The sequence below is a fragment of the Poeciliopsis prolifica genome, unplaced genomic scaffold, assembly GCF_027474105.1.
Source record: "Poeciliopsis prolifica strain line A6 unplaced genomic scaffold, Auburn_PproV2 SCAFFOLD001, whole genome shotgun sequence".
Lineage (NCBI taxonomy): Eukaryota > Metazoa > Chordata > Actinopteri > Cyprinodontiformes > Poeciliidae > Poeciliopsis > Poeciliopsis prolifica.
Window position 1 is genome coordinate 122,873 of NW_026562376.1, and position 17,184 is coordinate 140,056.

At 48.3% G+C, this 17,184-nt stretch overlaps 3 protein-coding genes across 10 annotated transcripts; 2 read left to right on the plus strand and 1 right to left on the minus strand.

Annotated features, from left to right (window-relative positions):
- Positions 1-2,231: 2,231 nt before the first annotated feature.
- spata2l (spermatogenesis associated 2-like) lies at positions 2,232-9,495 on the plus strand. 4 transcript variants are annotated; one of them, XM_055030044.1, is made up of 5 exons: positions 2,317-2,511; positions 4,004-4,308; positions 5,258-5,545; positions 8,162-8,778; positions 9,412-9,495. In XM_055030044.1, the coding sequence occupies exons 2-5, from the start codon at positions 4,006-4,008 to the stop codon at positions 9,422-9,424; spliced, it is 1,221 nt and encodes a 406-aa protein (XP_054886019.1). In that variant the 5' UTR covers positions 2,317-2,511; positions 4,004-4,005; the 3' UTR covers positions 9,425-9,495. The 4 variants fall into 4 exon arrangements, with proteins under 4 accessions (XP_054886002.1, XP_054886019.1, XP_054885993.1 ...); XM_055030027.1 differs by lacking the exons at positions 2,317-2,511; positions 9,412-9,495 and adding an exon at positions 2,232-2,289 and having other exon boundaries at positions 8,162-9,084; XM_055030018.1 differs by lacking the exon at positions 9,412-9,495 and having other exon boundaries at positions 8,162-9,084.
- Positions 9,205-11,290, minus strand: pdf (peptide deformylase, mitochondrial). 4 transcript variants are annotated; one of them, XM_055030126.1, is made up of 4 exons: positions 11,184-11,290; positions 10,584-10,657; positions 9,872-10,446; positions 9,205-9,598 (listed from the first exon to the last, which is right to left on the minus strand). In XM_055030126.1, exons 3-4 carry the CDS (start codon positions 10,437-10,439, stop codon positions 9,441-9,443), a joined length of 726 nt encoding a protein of 241 aa, XP_054886101.1. In that variant the 5' UTR covers positions 10,440-10,446; positions 10,584-10,657; positions 11,184-11,290; the 3' UTR covers positions 9,205-9,440. The 4 variants fall into 4 exon arrangements, with proteins under 4 accessions (XP_054886101.1, XP_054886092.1, XP_054886107.1 ...); XM_055030117.1 differs by having other exon boundaries at positions 10,580-10,657; positions 11,184-11,284; XM_055030132.1 differs by lacking the exon at positions 10,584-10,657 and having other exon boundaries at positions 11,184-11,278.
- A 189-nt stretch (positions 11,291-11,479) lies between these two features.
- LOC129359904 (uncharacterized) lies at positions 11,480-17,178 on the plus strand. Of its 2 annotated transcripts, none has more exons than XM_055029868.1 (6): positions 11,480-11,709; positions 11,938-12,149; positions 12,340-12,441; positions 12,570-12,671; positions 13,404-13,638; positions 15,522-17,178. In XM_055029868.1, exons 1-6 carry the CDS (start codon positions 11,586-11,588, stop codon positions 16,457-16,459), a joined length of 1,713 nt encoding a protein of 570 aa, XP_054885843.1. In that variant the 5' UTR covers positions 11,480-11,585; the 3' UTR covers positions 16,460-17,178. The 2 variants fall into 2 exon arrangements, with proteins under 2 accessions (XP_054885843.1, XP_054885835.1); XM_055029860.1 differs by having other exon boundaries at positions 11,546-11,709; positions 12,196-12,441.
- Positions 17,179-17,184: the final 6 nt, after the last annotated feature.

Below are 17,184 nucleotides of genomic sequence, written 5' to 3' on the forward strand. Positions count from 1 at the left end.
CCTGCTTTTAGTGAGAACAGGAGCAGCAGCTTCTGGATCAGCTGCAGCTGGAGGATTGATTTGTTGGACAGGCCTGTGAAGACGCTGTTGCAATAATCAATGAGACTAAAGATAAACGCATGGATGAGTTTATTAATGATGAGTCACAAGTTGCACAATCCAGGCAGCAATATGCTGTAATATGAGCAATCTCTCTGGTGTAAAGGCCAGAAATGTGACATGACAACAGAAGAGACTAGACGAGGAGCAGCCGGGGTTAAAGACAAGGAAGGGAAACGAGGGACAGCCGAGGACAATCCAGGGTTGATGGGACAGAGATACAACTGAACACAGAAAAACCAAACCCTCACAGCTAAACTTAGCGCATGCGCTCCTGCTCTGCTGCTGGTTCAACTCTGGTTGCTCTAGTCATGGTCAGCATGTAAACGCTGCCAATTGCAGTGACGTAAATCACGAGCTACATGGCCTGCTAATGTTAGCTACATGACTAGCTAATGTTGGCTACATGGTGACTAGCTACTGTTAGCTACATGGTGACTAGCTAATGTTAGCTACATAGTGACTAGCTAATGTTAGCTACATGTTGACTAGCTAATGTTGGCTACATAGTGACTAGCTAATGTTAGCTACATGTTGACTAGCTAATGTTAGCTATATGGTGACTAGCCATAACTAGCCAATATGTCATGTTGAGCTTGTTAACAAGGGTAGGCAACTGATTTTGTTATCTATGTTTAAAAGCGGATAGTACTGGTTACATTTACTTTCGTTACTTTTTTTGGGGAAATATACTTATAAGAATAACTAATGTACTGCATTTAATATCATTATTTCACTTGACAAATATTATTTCTACTCTGGTTTTATTAGACTGAGTTTGCATAAAAAAATTGACTTCAGATAGGAAATCTTAGATTTCTGCAACGTATGACCTAATTAATGTCTGTGTCATGTTCCGGGGTTTTTTTAGCTCCTTTGTGGAGGTTTTGTTTGTGCATGCAACTTTTCTACCACTAGAGGGAGCCATATCCATTCTGTCGAAGGGCGTGGATGACGTCATCCCACACCTGAGGCGAATTGAGCTCATCAGCGAGATGTTCAAGAGAAGCAGACTGCCAGTCCTTCTGCGCCTGAGTGTTTGCCAGTCATGGTACCTCTGAGCCCCTAGAAGCTTGCTTCTGTTACTCTGCTCTTAGTGAAAATCTTCCTTGTTGCTTTTCTTACCTTCAGGTGTTTCCTCCTGGCTCCTCGTGTTTTCAGTCAATCCTCGTGACGCTGTGGAACGTACCCACAGGTTGCCCGAGCCCCAGACTCACCTTATCTGTGCACCAGGATTTCCACGACTGGCAGTCGCTCCGCTCCTCTACAGCCGCCGCTCTTGGCCTACCTGTCCGCCCTCCGACGTGCTCCTGTTGCCTCCTGGATTTCTGCCAACCTACATCACCACGACCTGGAACCACAGAGAACTGAAACTCCGGACATTATAGTACTTCCCCACCTCTCTAACCCAGCGGTTCACAAGTAAGACTCGTCCCTCACTCTCAACGTAATAATTTCCCATGAAATTATTGCGGTTCACCATCGACTCTGCCTCTCTAGTGAACCGTTTGTTTCCTGACGCTACCTTCCTCCCTGGACCCGACCCAAGCCTCCAGAACTCTTCAGAAGTATTTTCAATAAACTTCACTTTACCCACAGTTTCTCCTGAGTTGTGTTCTGCATTTGGGCTAGACTATTCACTCCCAATATGACAGTCTGTGCAACTTTGAGTATAATAACTCAGCATTTTATACTTGTCACTGTTTATATCCTTACTGTTTGTTTTGTATTAATTAACATTGTTTTATTTGAAATGTTACATAAAGGTTTGTTTCCTCATTTATATTAAAGTAAAATCTGGTTTAGTCTACTCCTCCTTTGTGACTGACACGAGGCATTCATACTCACAAAGCTCTTTGCCTGAATTTTGACCTTTGTTGGCCCTCGAGGGATTCAAATGGACCAGCAGCAGGTTCTGGGAAATACCCAAAACACGTGACAATATTTCCCTCATCGGTGACGATGAGTGGCTAACTGAAATATAATGTCTTTTTACCACCAAAAACCTGGGAAAATGAAGAGAAACTTTATTCATTTCTATCCATGACAGAAAACTCAGACTAGATCCTGTGGGTGGAAAGTAAGGATGTTCCACTCATGAACAGGAGGGGGCGCTCTGCACCGACAAGTGGCTTGAGATTCTCTAACACAGAAAGGAAGAAGAAGAAGGTCTGCGAGGTCCAGCTGCAGGTGAGGTTCTGTTTCTTCTTCTTCTGTTTGGACCCATGTCCGAACCGTCCCCTGAACTCGGTGTTTGATCCAGCGCTGGCTTCGGAACCGAGAGTTCTTGGAGAAAAAGTAGAAATGTGTTTTGTTCTGATTATTAGCTACAGCCTGGTGGCGTCGAACCTCGGAATTAAGGCGTTTGGACTTGACCAGAACCGAGCTTTTATTCGGGGCGGGTCCGGGAAGGTACCGAACTTTGCTTTGGATCAACCTCAGAACTTTAAACGGCGCTGAAGTTGGCGTCAGGTTCGGTGGTTCAGTAATGGTCTAGAGTTTTAAACCGAACCGAATCCGAACCCGAACCGAACTATTTTACAGAAAACGTGGTTTATGGTTTGCAAACTTTTTTTTATTTATCTGGAAAGGAATTTTTCTGCAATTAAATGAGCATCAACAGAGTTGAGTTTTAAAACCAGTGGAACCGGGACCGGTGGACAAAAACCAGAACAAAACCGTTTCAGTTGGCATCACGTCAGGGTTGGACCTTCGGTTTGGTTCCACAGTTCTGGTTCTGATCCAATCTGGGCCTCCAATGATATCACAGAAATACCCAGAATTTCACTGGTTTCCTGCTATTTTATATCATGTAATCGAATATAATCTGGGTTTATTTGGGCTGCACTGCCGCTTCAGGTTCTGGACCAGGTTCTGGTCCAGAACAGGAACTCCTTTCCTCCACCTCTTAGACGATCAGAACCTGTCATATTTCCTGCTGAAGTTTCAATTGAGCTCAGATTTTATTGGCAGATTTCGGCAGTTACATAAAATAATACCAAAAAGTGAAACATGCATCATAGTAAACAGAAGGAAAATGTAACAAACTTAAGTTTAAAATCTTATTTTGAACTAGAGCTGATTTAATTTTTTTGTTGACATTCTTTTAAAGAAAGTATCTTGTGATTCAGTTATCTTACTGAATCACAAGCGAACTTCAGCACTGAGATTAGGGCACTGAAGTTAGCTTGCGGTTCTGAACAGCAGAGGTTCCTGTGAGGCAGTGGTGCCCAACCTTTTTAGTACTGCGGACCGGTACCGGTACCGGGCCGCGGCCTGGGGTTTGCGGACCAGCGCCTTACAGGACCTGGTTCAGGAAAAACAACAGAAAAACTAATGATAACTGCACACAGAGACTGACTGATTATATTCAAACTTTCACTTTCGGTTCATAATCTTCCTGTCTGGTTTGATCAATTCTGCATTTATTTTCTTACTTCTGATGACGGAGAACTGGAGAGACAGGAACTGACATCATCACTGATTAAAACAGAAAAAGTTTGGGAAAGTGCTCCACAGTTTTCATCATTTTCACAAGTAAAAACTAAAAAATATAAATTAAGATGTTTTAAGTAGCTACTTATTATGGTGGTGGCAGCATTATACTGTGGGAAGTCACATAGCTGAGACTGGGGTCAAAGTTCAGCTTACAGCAGCCAGAAATATTTTGGTTCAGTTCAGAGCTCATTCATGGATTGAAACGGCCTAGTCAAAGTCAAAACCTGAACCCAGTAGGTTCTGCAGAGTTCTGAGTCAGACAGGAGGAGTATAAAAACACTCCACACATTTCAGATTTCATTAGTGATGAATATTAAAGCCACAATCCTCCTCTTCCTCACGATGAAGGTCCACTTGCTGGGTTCCGAGTTCTGGTCCCGGTTCTGATGTTCTTCTCGTCCCTCAGAGATGCGTGGTGTGGACCTGGTCCGGGCGTACGACCGGGTTCTGGAGCAGCAGATCCTGGGTCGGGGGTCGTGCCGGGCTTGTCAGGACGAGGCATTGAGGTCAGAGGTCGAGGGTCTCCTGGCAACCTCCGACCCCCGGGAGCTGCACGGCCTGGGCCTGGAGCCGCTGCGGCTGATGGAGGAGGTTCTGGAGGCCGGGCGCGGCCCGGGTCTGCGCGGGCTGGCCCGGACCTTCGAGGTTCTGGAGCAGGCGGCGCTGAACCTGTACCTGGGCCCCTGGAGGGAGGAGTACCGGGTGATCAAGGTACCGCCGGTGCTAATGTACCCATTAATTACTATTAATTACTGTCTAGTAACTGTTGTGCTCCCTTTACTTGTTGTTCTTTAAATAGGACAGCCACCACGAGCATTCGGTAAAGAATGATAAAAATGTTTCAGGTCTTGAGTTCCTTTAATAGAGATGAGAGTGGTCTACAAAAATACAAAGGACAAACAAATAGGAGCTATTATTTTCGCTAATCACAAACAGCTATTACCAACTTGTCCAGTAGATGGCAGCAAATGACAACAAACAAACTACAAATTACATTATCTTAACCTTAACTCTTTCAATTACCATAATGTATATGTTTAAGGTGTACAGATAAACAAATCTTGATTAAATAATGATTAAACTTACTTTTATTCATTACGCACTCCCAATCTCTGAAACAACAGCTCTGAACGGCTTCCAATCATTACTTTCCAACGAAAACTGAACATGTGCTCTGTCCACAACTAACTGCAGCTTAAGATAACAACAATGAACCAATCAGAGCGAAGCCCACCTAGATGGCTCCCTGAGCTCTTAAAGTGACATACACACCGCCAAATAAGTCCATTTTCAACAGTAGCGATAATTCAGATCGAAAACCAAACGATCCAGATCTGCTGATTCTACATGTGGAAACATTTCACAACTCCAACATGTTTTATGTAAAGAGCTTTAACTGAACGTAGAGCTTTTTATTAGAAGCTGCACTCGCCTCTAGGGGGCGCCTGATTTTCTTACAGGCGCAGCACGTCTTGCAAAATTTTCTAAACTGGGCCATGTTAGCATAAAGTTAGTATGAAGTTAGCATTAAGTTAACATGAAGTTAGCATAAAGTTAACATGAAGTTAGTATAATGTTAGCTTGAAGGTAGCATAAGGTTAGCATAATGTTAGCATGAAGCCTCCGGAGTGTTTAACTCTGTGGCGTTTCTTTGGTCCAGATGTACTCCGGTACCTTCACCCACTGTGTCGCTCCGGTACTTTCGGCGCCGCAGACCGAGGAAGTGTTCGGCCTGCTGGGGTACCGGCCCGGCCCGGCCCAGACCCGGTTGCTGCGCCTGCAGCCGGCTGGCAGCCCGGCGGCTCCACGGGACCTGCTGCGCCTGGCCTGCGCATTCTTCCTGGCCCGCTGCGAGTGTCGCCTCCTGCTGGGCGCCCTGGGGAAGCATGGCGGCGCCCGCTGGGAGCTCGGTGTAGTGCGGGAGCGGCGGCAAGGCCAGCGACTGCAGGTACGACTCCTGAACTTTGACCTCAGCTTTAATGCTTCACCTCGACTCCAGGTCTCGTCTTTATTTACTCTGATTCCCTGCAGGAGTTTCTTCTCAAACGTGAATTTCAGCATTTAACCAAAAAACGATTAAAGTATTTATAGCAGATTTTTCTCCTGAACCGTGTACCCAGTTCACAAACTCCAGGCAAAGCCCCACCTGGGTCTGAGCCCCACCTGGGTCTGAGCCCCACCTGGGTCTGAGCCCCACCTGGGTCTGAGCCCCACCTGGGTCTGAGCCCCACCTGGGTCTGAGCCCCACCTGGGTCTGAGCCCCACCTGGGTCTGAGCCTCACCTGGGTCTGAGCCCCACCTGGGGCGGACCAGGTGGTTCTAAACCGTAACCGGTCCTTTAAATATCGCATGTCAGCGATATTTAAAGGACCGGTTACTTCCATGATTGAAAACATGAACTGCTGTATTTGTTCTGTGAACACAAAAGCTTTTAATAATAAATATTAATCACCGAATCACATAAATTCCACACAGCGTTGTTGTTTTCCTCTGGTAACTGGGTCAAACGCTGGCGCCATCTTGTGACGTCATCAGGTAAGTAACCTTCAACGGCCGAGTAATGGAAGCGGAGGGAGTTGATCACAGCGATTTCTCTGCCGTTTTGGAGGAAGAATCCATATGGAGTGATGAAGAGGAGGAAGCCAGCAGCCATATGTATTATTTATTGATCCATAAAGTCCAGGAAGTGAAAATGACTCAAATGGTGAAGGTTTGGATGTGAACGTCTGTCTCCTGATAACTGTAAATAATTCTATTTTTTTTCTCAAGCCCAGTTCACGCTAGACGATTTTGTGGCCCGATTTCCTTACGACAATCTTAGAAGGTTCTGAGTTCTGTCACCGATCTTCCTGTAGTGTGAGATGTGTTACGACTGATCAGGTCCAGTTGGCAGAACGTCGGAACCGCTTTGATCTAAAATCAGGGATATTCAACATGTTTGATCGTCTTGGCTCGTTTACCGCAGTCTGTGTTGCTCCCCCCACTGGGAGCGAGAAGGCAGCCTGGTAGCCAATCAGAAAGCGGCGTGACGTAAGCATGGTGGGGAATCCCAGAACAGCTGGCATGGAGCAACTCAGAGTGCGCTGGACGTCTGAAGATCGTTGGCAGGTGGAAAGAACGCGAATGTTCATTTAACATTTTGTCTGAAGAGAATAACAACAGAAATGACAAAGAAAGAAGCTGGAGCCAAATGGACCCGGAAGCTTCTGCTGCTGTTAGAGCTGATGAATGAAATGAGCTTTGGAGGGAATTGAATCTCATCAAACCATCAGTAAAGCTTTATCCTTCTTCAGAGCAGCTATTGGTTTAAAATCTAAATGATTGTATGATTCTGACCTCTGGTTGAAATGCTGCATTTGATTTCATTCTAATAATGCAACAGAGAAAAACACAGAAATTGTTATGCTGCGTTATTCTAGTTGTAGTCTACATACAGGAGCAAATACAGAAAAAGATACAAGTGCAGAAATATTGCGCAGCTTCAGGAGTGATGATAGAATAATTAACTCCCCGTTTGGGTTTCAATTAGAGGAGCTGGAATATGTTGACCTTTCGCAGTCAATTGGAGGGAAACAGGAAAACTGATGAACAGGAAGTGCTGTCTTCTAGTTTCAGCTACTCTTCAGTCATTGAGTTTCTGAAACGATCCAGTATGTGCAGATGTTCTGTTGGTCAGCGTTAAACGGTAACGGTTAATTAAATGAGAAAACCGAAAAAATGTACAAATTAAAAGCAGTATTTCTGTATTTATGAGGAAAAAAGCTCTTCCTTATTGTGGTTCTTGCTCCAGTTCTTCATCCAACGCTTTGATTTTTGCTGACGTCCTTTTTGGGTTAAAATAAATCCACAAACTCAAGTTACTGCTTCAACGTCGTCCATGTTTGTTCACTCTGAATTCAGGTGTGCAGAAGTTGAAGGGATTTCAGATCTGGACCTGGAACGTCCTGAACCGTCAAACCTCAGATTTTAAATGGGCCAGCATCTCACGTTTGGAGAATCGGCCGACGATTCTACAGTCGAGTCGTGTGAACTGGACTGTAGGGATTTTCTCCTGTGTTCATGTTGTCTGCTTAAAGATATTCCATTTAAACTATTTACAATTAGAATAATGAAATTATTGACAGACCTTCAACTTCCTCACCATGTTTACATTTGTCTCATTTTCACTCACAAAAGTCAAAAAGTTTTTAGCTGATGAAAATACGAAGCGATCATTTGCTGGTAGACATGGCGGATTCTCGCGCAGTTCAACTGCTACGTTTTGACTTATCCTGATTTGTCACAAGATGGCGTTGCTGCTCTACTTTCAGTAATCTGAGAAATATTTATTATTCAAATCTTTTGTGTTGGCAAAATGAAAGCAGCAATTTTGTTGTGTCAGCAATACTTCAGAAGCTCTGACTCTGGAAATGATGGAGGATTGCAGGTCAAAGGAGTCTGACCTTTGACCTGGAGGTGTTTGAGCTCAGCTTCTGCCACTATTTGGTTCTGGTCCAGTTGGTTCTGAAGGTCCGCTTCTTCTGCCACTGGAAGCGATTGAAGCTGGATGTTTGTCTTTGTACAGGTTGCCGTTGACAACGCTGAGCGGCTGCTGTCCGTCCCGGAGGACGCAGAGGGAGAGTTGGACCTGTACCGGGACGACAGCGCAGCGCCCCCTGGTGGCCAGGGCTGCAGCAACGGGCCGGTGGCGGCGCCCCGCAGCAGGAGGTTTGGTCCGGTCGTACCCATGCCGTTGGAGGCAGACAGAGGGCGACCCCATGACCTCTGTGGCTGTCTCCGTGCGCCTCCGCTCCATCTCCAGCGCTGCCTGGACTGCGGTGTCCTCCATGACATCACTTGCATCCACTTGACCGACTGCAACCTGCAGCGCCACCAGGTGGAGCCGGCGAGCAGTTCAGAGATTGGGCCAGTGTCAAGGGAGGAGCGTCCCGGAGACGCCGTCCCCGAGGACACGGCCGCCTCTCAGCCAATCAGCTACCACTGCGAGGCGGCCAGCGCCAACCCCCACCTGCTGTGCCTCACCTGCAGAGCCGTCCACGGCGCCGCCTGCGTGGAGGGCGGGCTGTGCCGCTCGGCCCACCAGACCCGCCGCCTGGGGACGTGTTCCTGCGGGAAGTCCTGCTGCGGGACGCCGCGCGTCCTGTGCCTCTACTGCGGCGACGAGTTCTGCAGAGACTGCTGGTACAAGAATCCGCTGACCTGCGTCTGCGGACGCAGCTTCCACCTGTCCACCGACCTGTCCACCTCTGTCTGAGGACTTCCTGCTTTTTCAGCTCAATGAGCCGAACCTCAGTGCCTGAGAATGTTGCAAGTCCACCTGGCTGCAGCAAACAGGAAGACTGACCTTATTTGGAAATGGGATCATTGCACTCCAGAAGTGAAGGGGGCGCTATTTTTCATATTATCTGCAACCTCCCGTTTTTATATTCTATTGAAAACTCCACCTTTACAAAGGATTTTCACTCAGCATCTATTTGAACTTCTTCTCTCTTTACTTCACAGTTTTTAACACATTCTTTCTCAATCTGCTCCCTAGTCGCATCTTTTGGGTCTACTACTGCCTCTAGTGGTTTGGGGATGGTAACACAACAAATATAATTTCATTACTAAATCAAAACGCCACAAAATCTTTATTTAATATTAATTCTGGTATTACTGAAACCGTGAAAGATAAATTCTCTAATAAATCACCATCAGAGCTAATTAAAATGACATAGACAAGACTTTTATACATTATAAATAATATCTATATATCTCCATCAATTATAGGGAGAACAAAGGAAAATGTAAAATACCATTTACAATTTTACACAGGAAAGTTAACTGAGCGTCCGCCCAGGCAGCTACTCGTTGTGCTCCTGCCAGTTGATGTTGATGAAGGTTCTGGAGTCCATGCGGTCCAGGAACAGAACTCCGTCCAGGTGGTCCATCTCGTGCTGCAGGATCCGAGCCGGCCAACCGCTTGCCTGCCAGGTGACCTCTTGACCTTTCTCATTCAGCCCTGAAAACAGGAGGCAGAACCCCTAAAGTTCAGGTTGTTCATAGAGTTCAAAGGTCATTTCACCAGACAGAAATACCATAAATCTCCTCCATCAGTAGAGGTCAACCGATCAGAACCACCCTTTCCTGATCGGTTCTGATGCTCTGCTACATTTAACAAGACAAAATGGAATCATTTCAAGGGCTTATTTCCTCCTGGACCAGCAGAACCTTTCTGGGTTTTCAGAACTGGCAGATCAGCCTGATCAGGTTCTGAACGGGTTTCCAGACGTACCTGACACTTCCACGGACCGGAACCGTGGCACGGCGGCGGAGAAGCCCGAGACGCTCTCGCAGGCCTCCTGAGACAGAACCGTGCTGCCGTCCAGAACCCGGAGCTCCGGGTTCAGGAAGATCCGGAGCGGCTGGATGGAGAGGCCAAGGGCCTGCCGGGCAGCAGGCGGAACCTCCTCAAACAGGTTCCAGGGATACTCCAGCATCAGGATGCGGAGCGGCACGCCCACCTGCGGCGCACTGAGACCCACGCACTGCAGCCTCCTCATCACAGTCACCATAGTTACCAGAACCCGCTGGATCTCTGGGCCCGCTATGGCCGCCGGGTCCACGGCGGTGGCCCTGCAGCGCAGGACCGGGTCGCCCACCTGGCACACGTGGCTGTATGGGGGAGTGGGAGGGGGGCGGAGCTTCCGCTTGACGTACTGCAGGTAGGAGCGCACCTTAACGCCGCTGGACCAAGAGCGGCTGCAGGCGGGTCGGACCAGGACTCTGCATGAGGAGGAAGCGGTTCTGGACGCACAAAACCCGAATCTGGACCAGGCGAACAAAGCGGCGCTGGAGGTCATGGCAACGCTGGAGGTCAGGATGGATAAGGACAAAAGGAATTGTTAAAGCCACAGAAGAAGAAATGGGAAATGTTGAGCAGAACCTTCTGATCTGTGTAAACCTCACTGTTTACACAGATCGGGCATAACATTATGACCACCTGCCTGAACCAGAATGCTCTCTTCTGTTGGGCAGCTCCACGCCTGCAGCCTTTATATGCGCCTCTGCTTCAACACACCTGAGTCACAATAACGAGGTGATTAGTAGGACTCTTAGCAGTGCAGTTCGGTTCTGGAGAACGGGACTGCACTGAGGAGGAGATTCAGGGACCAGGAAGACAGCTTTGTGTTTGTTATCGTGTAAAGCACTTTGAAATGCCTTGCTGCTGAAATGTGCTGTACGAATAAAATTTGATTGATTGATTGATTGATTGAGAGTCGCAGGACAGAGAGGACAGGGATTGCCCCTGTCTTGAGTCCAATAAATCCCGCCCACTTACAGCAGCCATGATGAAGGATCATCAGTCACTGCAACTGTCAGTGGTCATAATGTTATGCCTGATGCATGTATTTCTGATTTAATTAGAAACCACCAGTTTAGTTAAGCGCACCATTAAACCCCGCCCGCCCGGTCTGTCTGGTACATTATAACATGCTCTCCTATCCAGCAACTCCACCAAGTATCACTGAGTTTACCGCTGCCGCGGCTTCATTCTGAAATAAATGACGTATTTCCTTGTCAGTGGCTAATAGACTTCCTGTTACCTGCAGGTCCGCGGATGCTGAAGCTGCCTGGAATACAAATATCTCAGTTCTGGAAGGAGAAGCCAGGACAGTGGAGAGGTGCTCCGTGTGATCACTTCCTGGTCTACCACGCATGCGCAGCACGATTCACTTCAGAATAAAAGCTTATATTGGACCAAGGTTCTCAAACTGTGGTTGCTGTTTTGCTCCTGCCGGTCATGGTTCTCAAAGGAAATGTTGGCGTTAACTTCTCATATAACTAACTGAAATTATTATCTTTCCCCTGAATATTTACACTGATTATAAAAACTCTGGACTTCAGGAGATTTTATTTTGAAGATGAGAGTTGACTTGGAAGCGGAAGTAGTTCGTTTTTAAAGCCAGATTCTGGCAGATTGTGAGGGACGCCGAACATGTCTTTGCATGTCCCGCTGGAGGTGGAGGAGGTCGGGCTGCCGCAGGACCCGCGGCCCGCAGAGAGCAGCTGATCCGGGCCGGTCCACCGAGGTTCTTCCGCTGACCTACAGAATCATGGCTGTTCACCAAGGTGGGTCCAGCTGACGGAACCGGTCTGTCCAAAGATGAAGCTGAATAACAACTTTTAAAACCCTGATGCGTTTAATTCAAAATTAGCTGAAAAAAAGAACTTTGGAAAGTTCTGGATGTTTGACCGAAGAAAGTATCTGATCCAAAGTTCCCTGCTGGCCATCATTGGACCTGGTTCCTGTCGGCCGAACCGCAGCAAACCTGATCAGAACATCTGGTGTCTCCGCAGCGGTCTCCGGCCGGGTCGGACCGGACCTCCGGAACCTGGAGGACCCGAGGCGGCTGCGGGTCCTCTCCTCCCGGGCCCTCTCCATCGTGCGGAACCGGGACGTGCAGAACTTTGAGACGGTGATGGCGTTCCTGGACGCGACGCACCGCCTGCTGCCCGGCCTGGTTCCCGCCATCAAACACATGAAGATCCAGTTCGGCCTGAAGACCATGGTAGGAGGCAGGAGGGGCGGTTCCGAAGGTTCTGGTTCTGTTGCAGGTCGTCATGCAGATGCTGAGGGAAGGCAGAGGGGCGGTTCTGGTGGTTGTGAAGGTTCTGGTTCTGTTGCAGGTCGTCATGCAGATGCTGAGGGAAGGCAGAGGGGCGGTTCTGGTGGTTGTGAAGGTTCTGGTTCTGTTGCAGGTCGTCATGCAGATGCTGAGGGAAGGCAGAGGGGCGGTTCACATCGTGTCCAGTATCATCCGGTTCTTCCCCAACAAGCTGCCTGAGTATGAAGATCAGTGTGTAAGTGTCTAACCCGCTAGAGCCAGCGGTACCGGTTCTGATGGATTGTACTGACCATCAGAGCTGCTTTTGATCCCGGTCAGAGGTTGTTGGTGCGAATCCAGGTGCTGATCCTTTTGCTTCCACAGAGCCAGAGAGAAATGTTCCTGATGAGGAAGAACCAGGCCGACTTCAGGCGCCTGGTCCAGAACCTGGCCTTCACCAAGGAGAGGCTGCAGGACTACATGAAGGTCAGTAGGACCCAATAGGGTCCGACTGGACCTCTTGATCGATGAAGCTTCAGTTCCACCCCCCATCGCTGTGCTGGTTATGTCCAGCAGGGGGCGGCATAGAGCTGCTATCAACCCTGGTGTATCTCAGGTCAAAGGTCAGGTGTGAGTGGAAAATCGTCCACTCAGTGTTTCATGAGTGATACTCATGAAGTATTCGAACATTTAATCAATCATAACTCATTAAATACTTTTTCACTAGAAACCTTATTCAGACAGTTATGACTCCATCTACATTTGTAAATATATTTTAACAGCATTATGGTTCAGCATAGTTAGATATCTGTAGTGTGGAAAAGAGAATAGGAATAGAATATTGATGTATGATGAGCAGTTTACAAAGCAGCCAGCTGTTTTTTATATATTATTTAGTGAGATCAATACATCCATTTTCTTTCCACCCTTGACCCTAAGGGGTCAGGAGGTGCTGCTGCCTGTCCAGTGAGAGGCGGGGTCACCTGGACAGGACTCCAGTCTGTTGCAAGGTAACACAGAGACAGACGACACACACACACACACACACACACACACACACACACACACACACACACACACACACAGAGAGAATGTAGAGAGACCAGTTAACCTGACTGTCATGTTTTTGGACTGAGGAAACTGGAGAACGGCGATGCACAGGGAGAACATGCAGACAGAAAGACACGAACCAATGAGAACGATTGTTGTCGTCTCCAGGGCGACATGGAGGAGCGCTATGGTGAGCGCTACGCCCAAAAGGTGGAGCAGCGGCTGCTAGCTTACCTGCAGGAGGTGTGGAGGGCGCTACCTGCCGACACCTACAGCTGCAGAACCGGCTGGGACCGGCCCGAACCGGGTCTCATTACTCTGACTCAGATGATGAAGAAACAACATCCTGAGGATGAGGAAGAGACGAGCGCACCTTCATCAGCTGGGAGGAAGCTGCTGGGTGGTGAGCAATGACATCCTCCAGCTATTGGCCTTACGGCGGCCATCTTGGAGAGGTCAGTCAGTGTAATCTGGCAGTGTCAGAAAACCTTCGCATACAGTTAGGGCCAGAAATATTTGGACAGTAACACAATATTTGTGAGTTGGGCTCTGCATGCCACCGCATTGGATTTGAAATGAAACCTCTACAACAGAATTCAAGTGCAGATTGTAACGTTTAATTTAAAGGGTTGAACAAAAATATGTGATAGAAAATGTAGGAATTGTACACATTTGTTTACAAACACTCCACATTTTAGGAGCTCAAAAGTAATTGGACATATAAACATAACCCAAACAAAAAGTTTTTTCTCAATATTTTGTTGTGAATCCTTTGGAGGCAATCACTGCCTTAAGTCTGGAACCATGGACATCACAAACGCTGGGTTTCCTCCTTCTTAATGCTTTGCCAGGCCTTTACAGCCGCAGCCTTCAGGTCTTGCTTGTTAGTGGGTCTTTCCGTCTGAAGTCTGGATTTGAGCAAGTGAAATGCATGCTCAATTGGGTTAAGATCTGGTGATTGACTTGGCCATTGCAGAATATTCCACCTTTTTGCTCTCATGAACTCCTGGGTAGCTTTGGCTGTATGCTTGGGGTCATTATCCATCTGTACTGTGAAGCGCCGTCCGATCAACTTTGCAGCATTTGGCTGAATCTGGGCTGACAGTATATCCCGGTACACTTCAGAATTCATCCGGCTACTCTTGTCTGCTGTTATGTCATCAATAAACACAAGTGACCCAGTGCCATTGAAAGCCATGCATGCCCATGCCATCACGTTGCCTCCACCATGTTTTACAGAGGATGTGGTGTGCCTTGGATCATGTGCCGTTCCCTTTCTTCTCCAAATTTTTTCTTCCCATCATTCTGGTACAGGTTGATCTTTGTCTCATCTGTCCATAGAATACTTTTCCAGAACTGGGCTGGCTTCTTGAGGTGTTTTTGGGCAAATTTAACTCTGGCCTGTCTATTTTTGGAATTGATGAATGGTTTGCATCTACATGTGAACCCTTTGTATTTGCTTTCATGGAGTCTTCTCTTTACTGTTGACTTAGAGACAGATACACCTACTTCTCTGAGAGTGTTCTGGACCTCAGTTGATGTTGTGAACGGGTTCTTCTTCACCAAAGAAAGTATGCGGCGATCATCCACCACTGTTGTCTTCAGTGGACGCCCAGGCCTTTTTGAGTTCCCAAGCTCACCAGTCAATTCCTTTTTCCTCAGAATGTACCGACTGTTGATTTTGCTACTCCAAGCATGTCTGCTATCTCTCTGATGGATTATTTTTTTTTCAGCCTCAGGATGTTCTGCTTCACCTCAATTGAGAGCTCCTTTGACCGCATGTTGTCTGGTCACAGCAACAGCTTCCAAATGCAAAACCACACACCTGGAAACAACCCCAGACCTTTTAACTACTTACTTGATTACAGGTTAACGAGGGAAAGGCCTTTTGAGTTACTTGCAGCCTTTGGAGTCCATTGTCCAATTACTTTTGGTCCCTTGAAAAAGAGGAGGCTCTGCATTACAGAGCTATGATTCCTAAACCCTTTCTCCGATTTGGATGTGGAAACTCTCATATTGCAGCTGGGAGTGTGCACTTTCAGCCCATATTATATATAAATTGTATTTCTGAACATATTTTTGTCAACAGCTAAAATAACAAAACCTGTGTCACTGTCCAAATATTTCTGGCCCTAACTGTATGTTCTATTAGCTGAGTGGGATGGACGCCCTCTCCAATATGGCCGCCACCTGCCTGCCAATGCATAGTCTACGCTTTAATATGTCTAAAGTATTCACACCATAATCCTTCCAGCCAGTCCAGATGTCTCTGTTTTTGTCCTCCAGACGCTCGTCCCTCAGAGACGTCCCTGCAGAGACGGCCTGAAGCTGACTGGATCCCACAGGTCAGTTCTGGTTCCAGTCCAGATGTTGGGGAACCCCATGGTCCAGAGGATGGAACAGAACCAGAGATAGTGGAGGAGGAGGACGTCCCCCCGTCCCCTCGGTTCTGCTCCACGCACCAGCGCTGGATGGACAACTTCCTGAGAGGCTGTGCAGAAGACGATCTGCCGCTGCTGTCCGACCCGACCCCGGTTCCGTCCGACCCGACCCCTGTTCCGTCCGACCCGACCCCGGTTCCGTCCGACACGACCCTGCTGCCGTCCTCTTCTGAGGACCAGATGCCATCAGACCGTGTCTCGCCTCTGTCCAGAACCTCAGAAGGTTCTGATGGACCCGTCCTGCTGGTTCCAGTGGTCCAGCTGGAGGACGTCTTGTGGCGACTCGGGTCCAATCCGTCTCAACCCGTCTCCGCGATTCTTGTCAAAGCAGCTTCCTGTGGGTCTAGTCCGGGTTCTCTGGCCCGCCAGACGTCGATGGACCAAAATGTCCTGGAGCCTGCAGGTTCTGCCCCGGTTCTGACTGATCCAGCTCAGCAAGGTGTCCATCAGAACTCCATCAGAAGCCATCCTGAAACCCAAACCAGCAGAACCGTTCGGTCCAGATCCCAGCCGGGTTCTCCTGTCGGCTCCAGAACCTCAGCCCTTCTGGGCTGCTTGCAGCCTTGTGTGGTTCTGACCCGACTGAGCGCCAAGCAGTGCTGCTCCTTCACGGACCCGGAGGTCCGGCCCCGCCCGGCCCGCCGGCCCAGCAGAGACCCGGACTACCGCCCTCACGTCAACAGGAAGAGATTCCTGTCGGAGGTCCAGAGGGTCCGGAGGGTCCGGTTCCCTCTGAGGACGGCAAGGAGAGTCCAAACGGAACCGGGCTGGTTCTGGTTCTAGACTCTAAATACAGTGATGGTCCGGAACCCCGTAGAACCCGCCTTCTTCTAATCTATCAGATTAGGTGAGCAGAAGAAGGAAATGTTGTCCTTGGTGTCAGAACCAGAACCAGAACCTGGGTCGGGAAAGTATTCACTTCCTGTTCTGCCAACCAATCAGGAAGATCATCGTTGCTATGGTGATGTCAGCTCCAGAAGCTGCTGTTGGGTCAGAGATGATTTACTGTGGTTCTGGTTCTAGCGGTCCTGGTTCTAGCGGTCCTGGTTCTAGCGGTTCTGGTTCTGGTCCGTTATCAGTGTTCTGTGGCGTCAGATTTGTTCCGAGGAAACAGAGGTCAGAGTCCGGTCAGGACGGGCCAGGTATTGACCCGAGGTTCTGTTTGCGGTTCTGTTTGCGCCGTGAGGTCGACGGCCGGCAGAGAGCAAACTGTTGCGTCATTTCATGGGAGCAGCAGCGGGTCGTGGTTAACCCCCGATGGGCCGGGGAGGCTCGTTAGCCTCGTTAGCTGCTGATCCATCTTCCCACAGCATGATGCTGCCACCACCTTGCTTCGCTGTATGGATGCTGCATTCAGGTTGTTACTTTACTTTCCCCCACCAGGCCCAGAAAGTTCTGTTTGGACCGGATCAGAACCTGCGGGTTCTGAAGGCGATTCCCACAGACTTGAATCGATTGCAGCTTGTTGTTCTGATTCTGGTCTGTTTGCCTCCGCGTGACGAACGCGG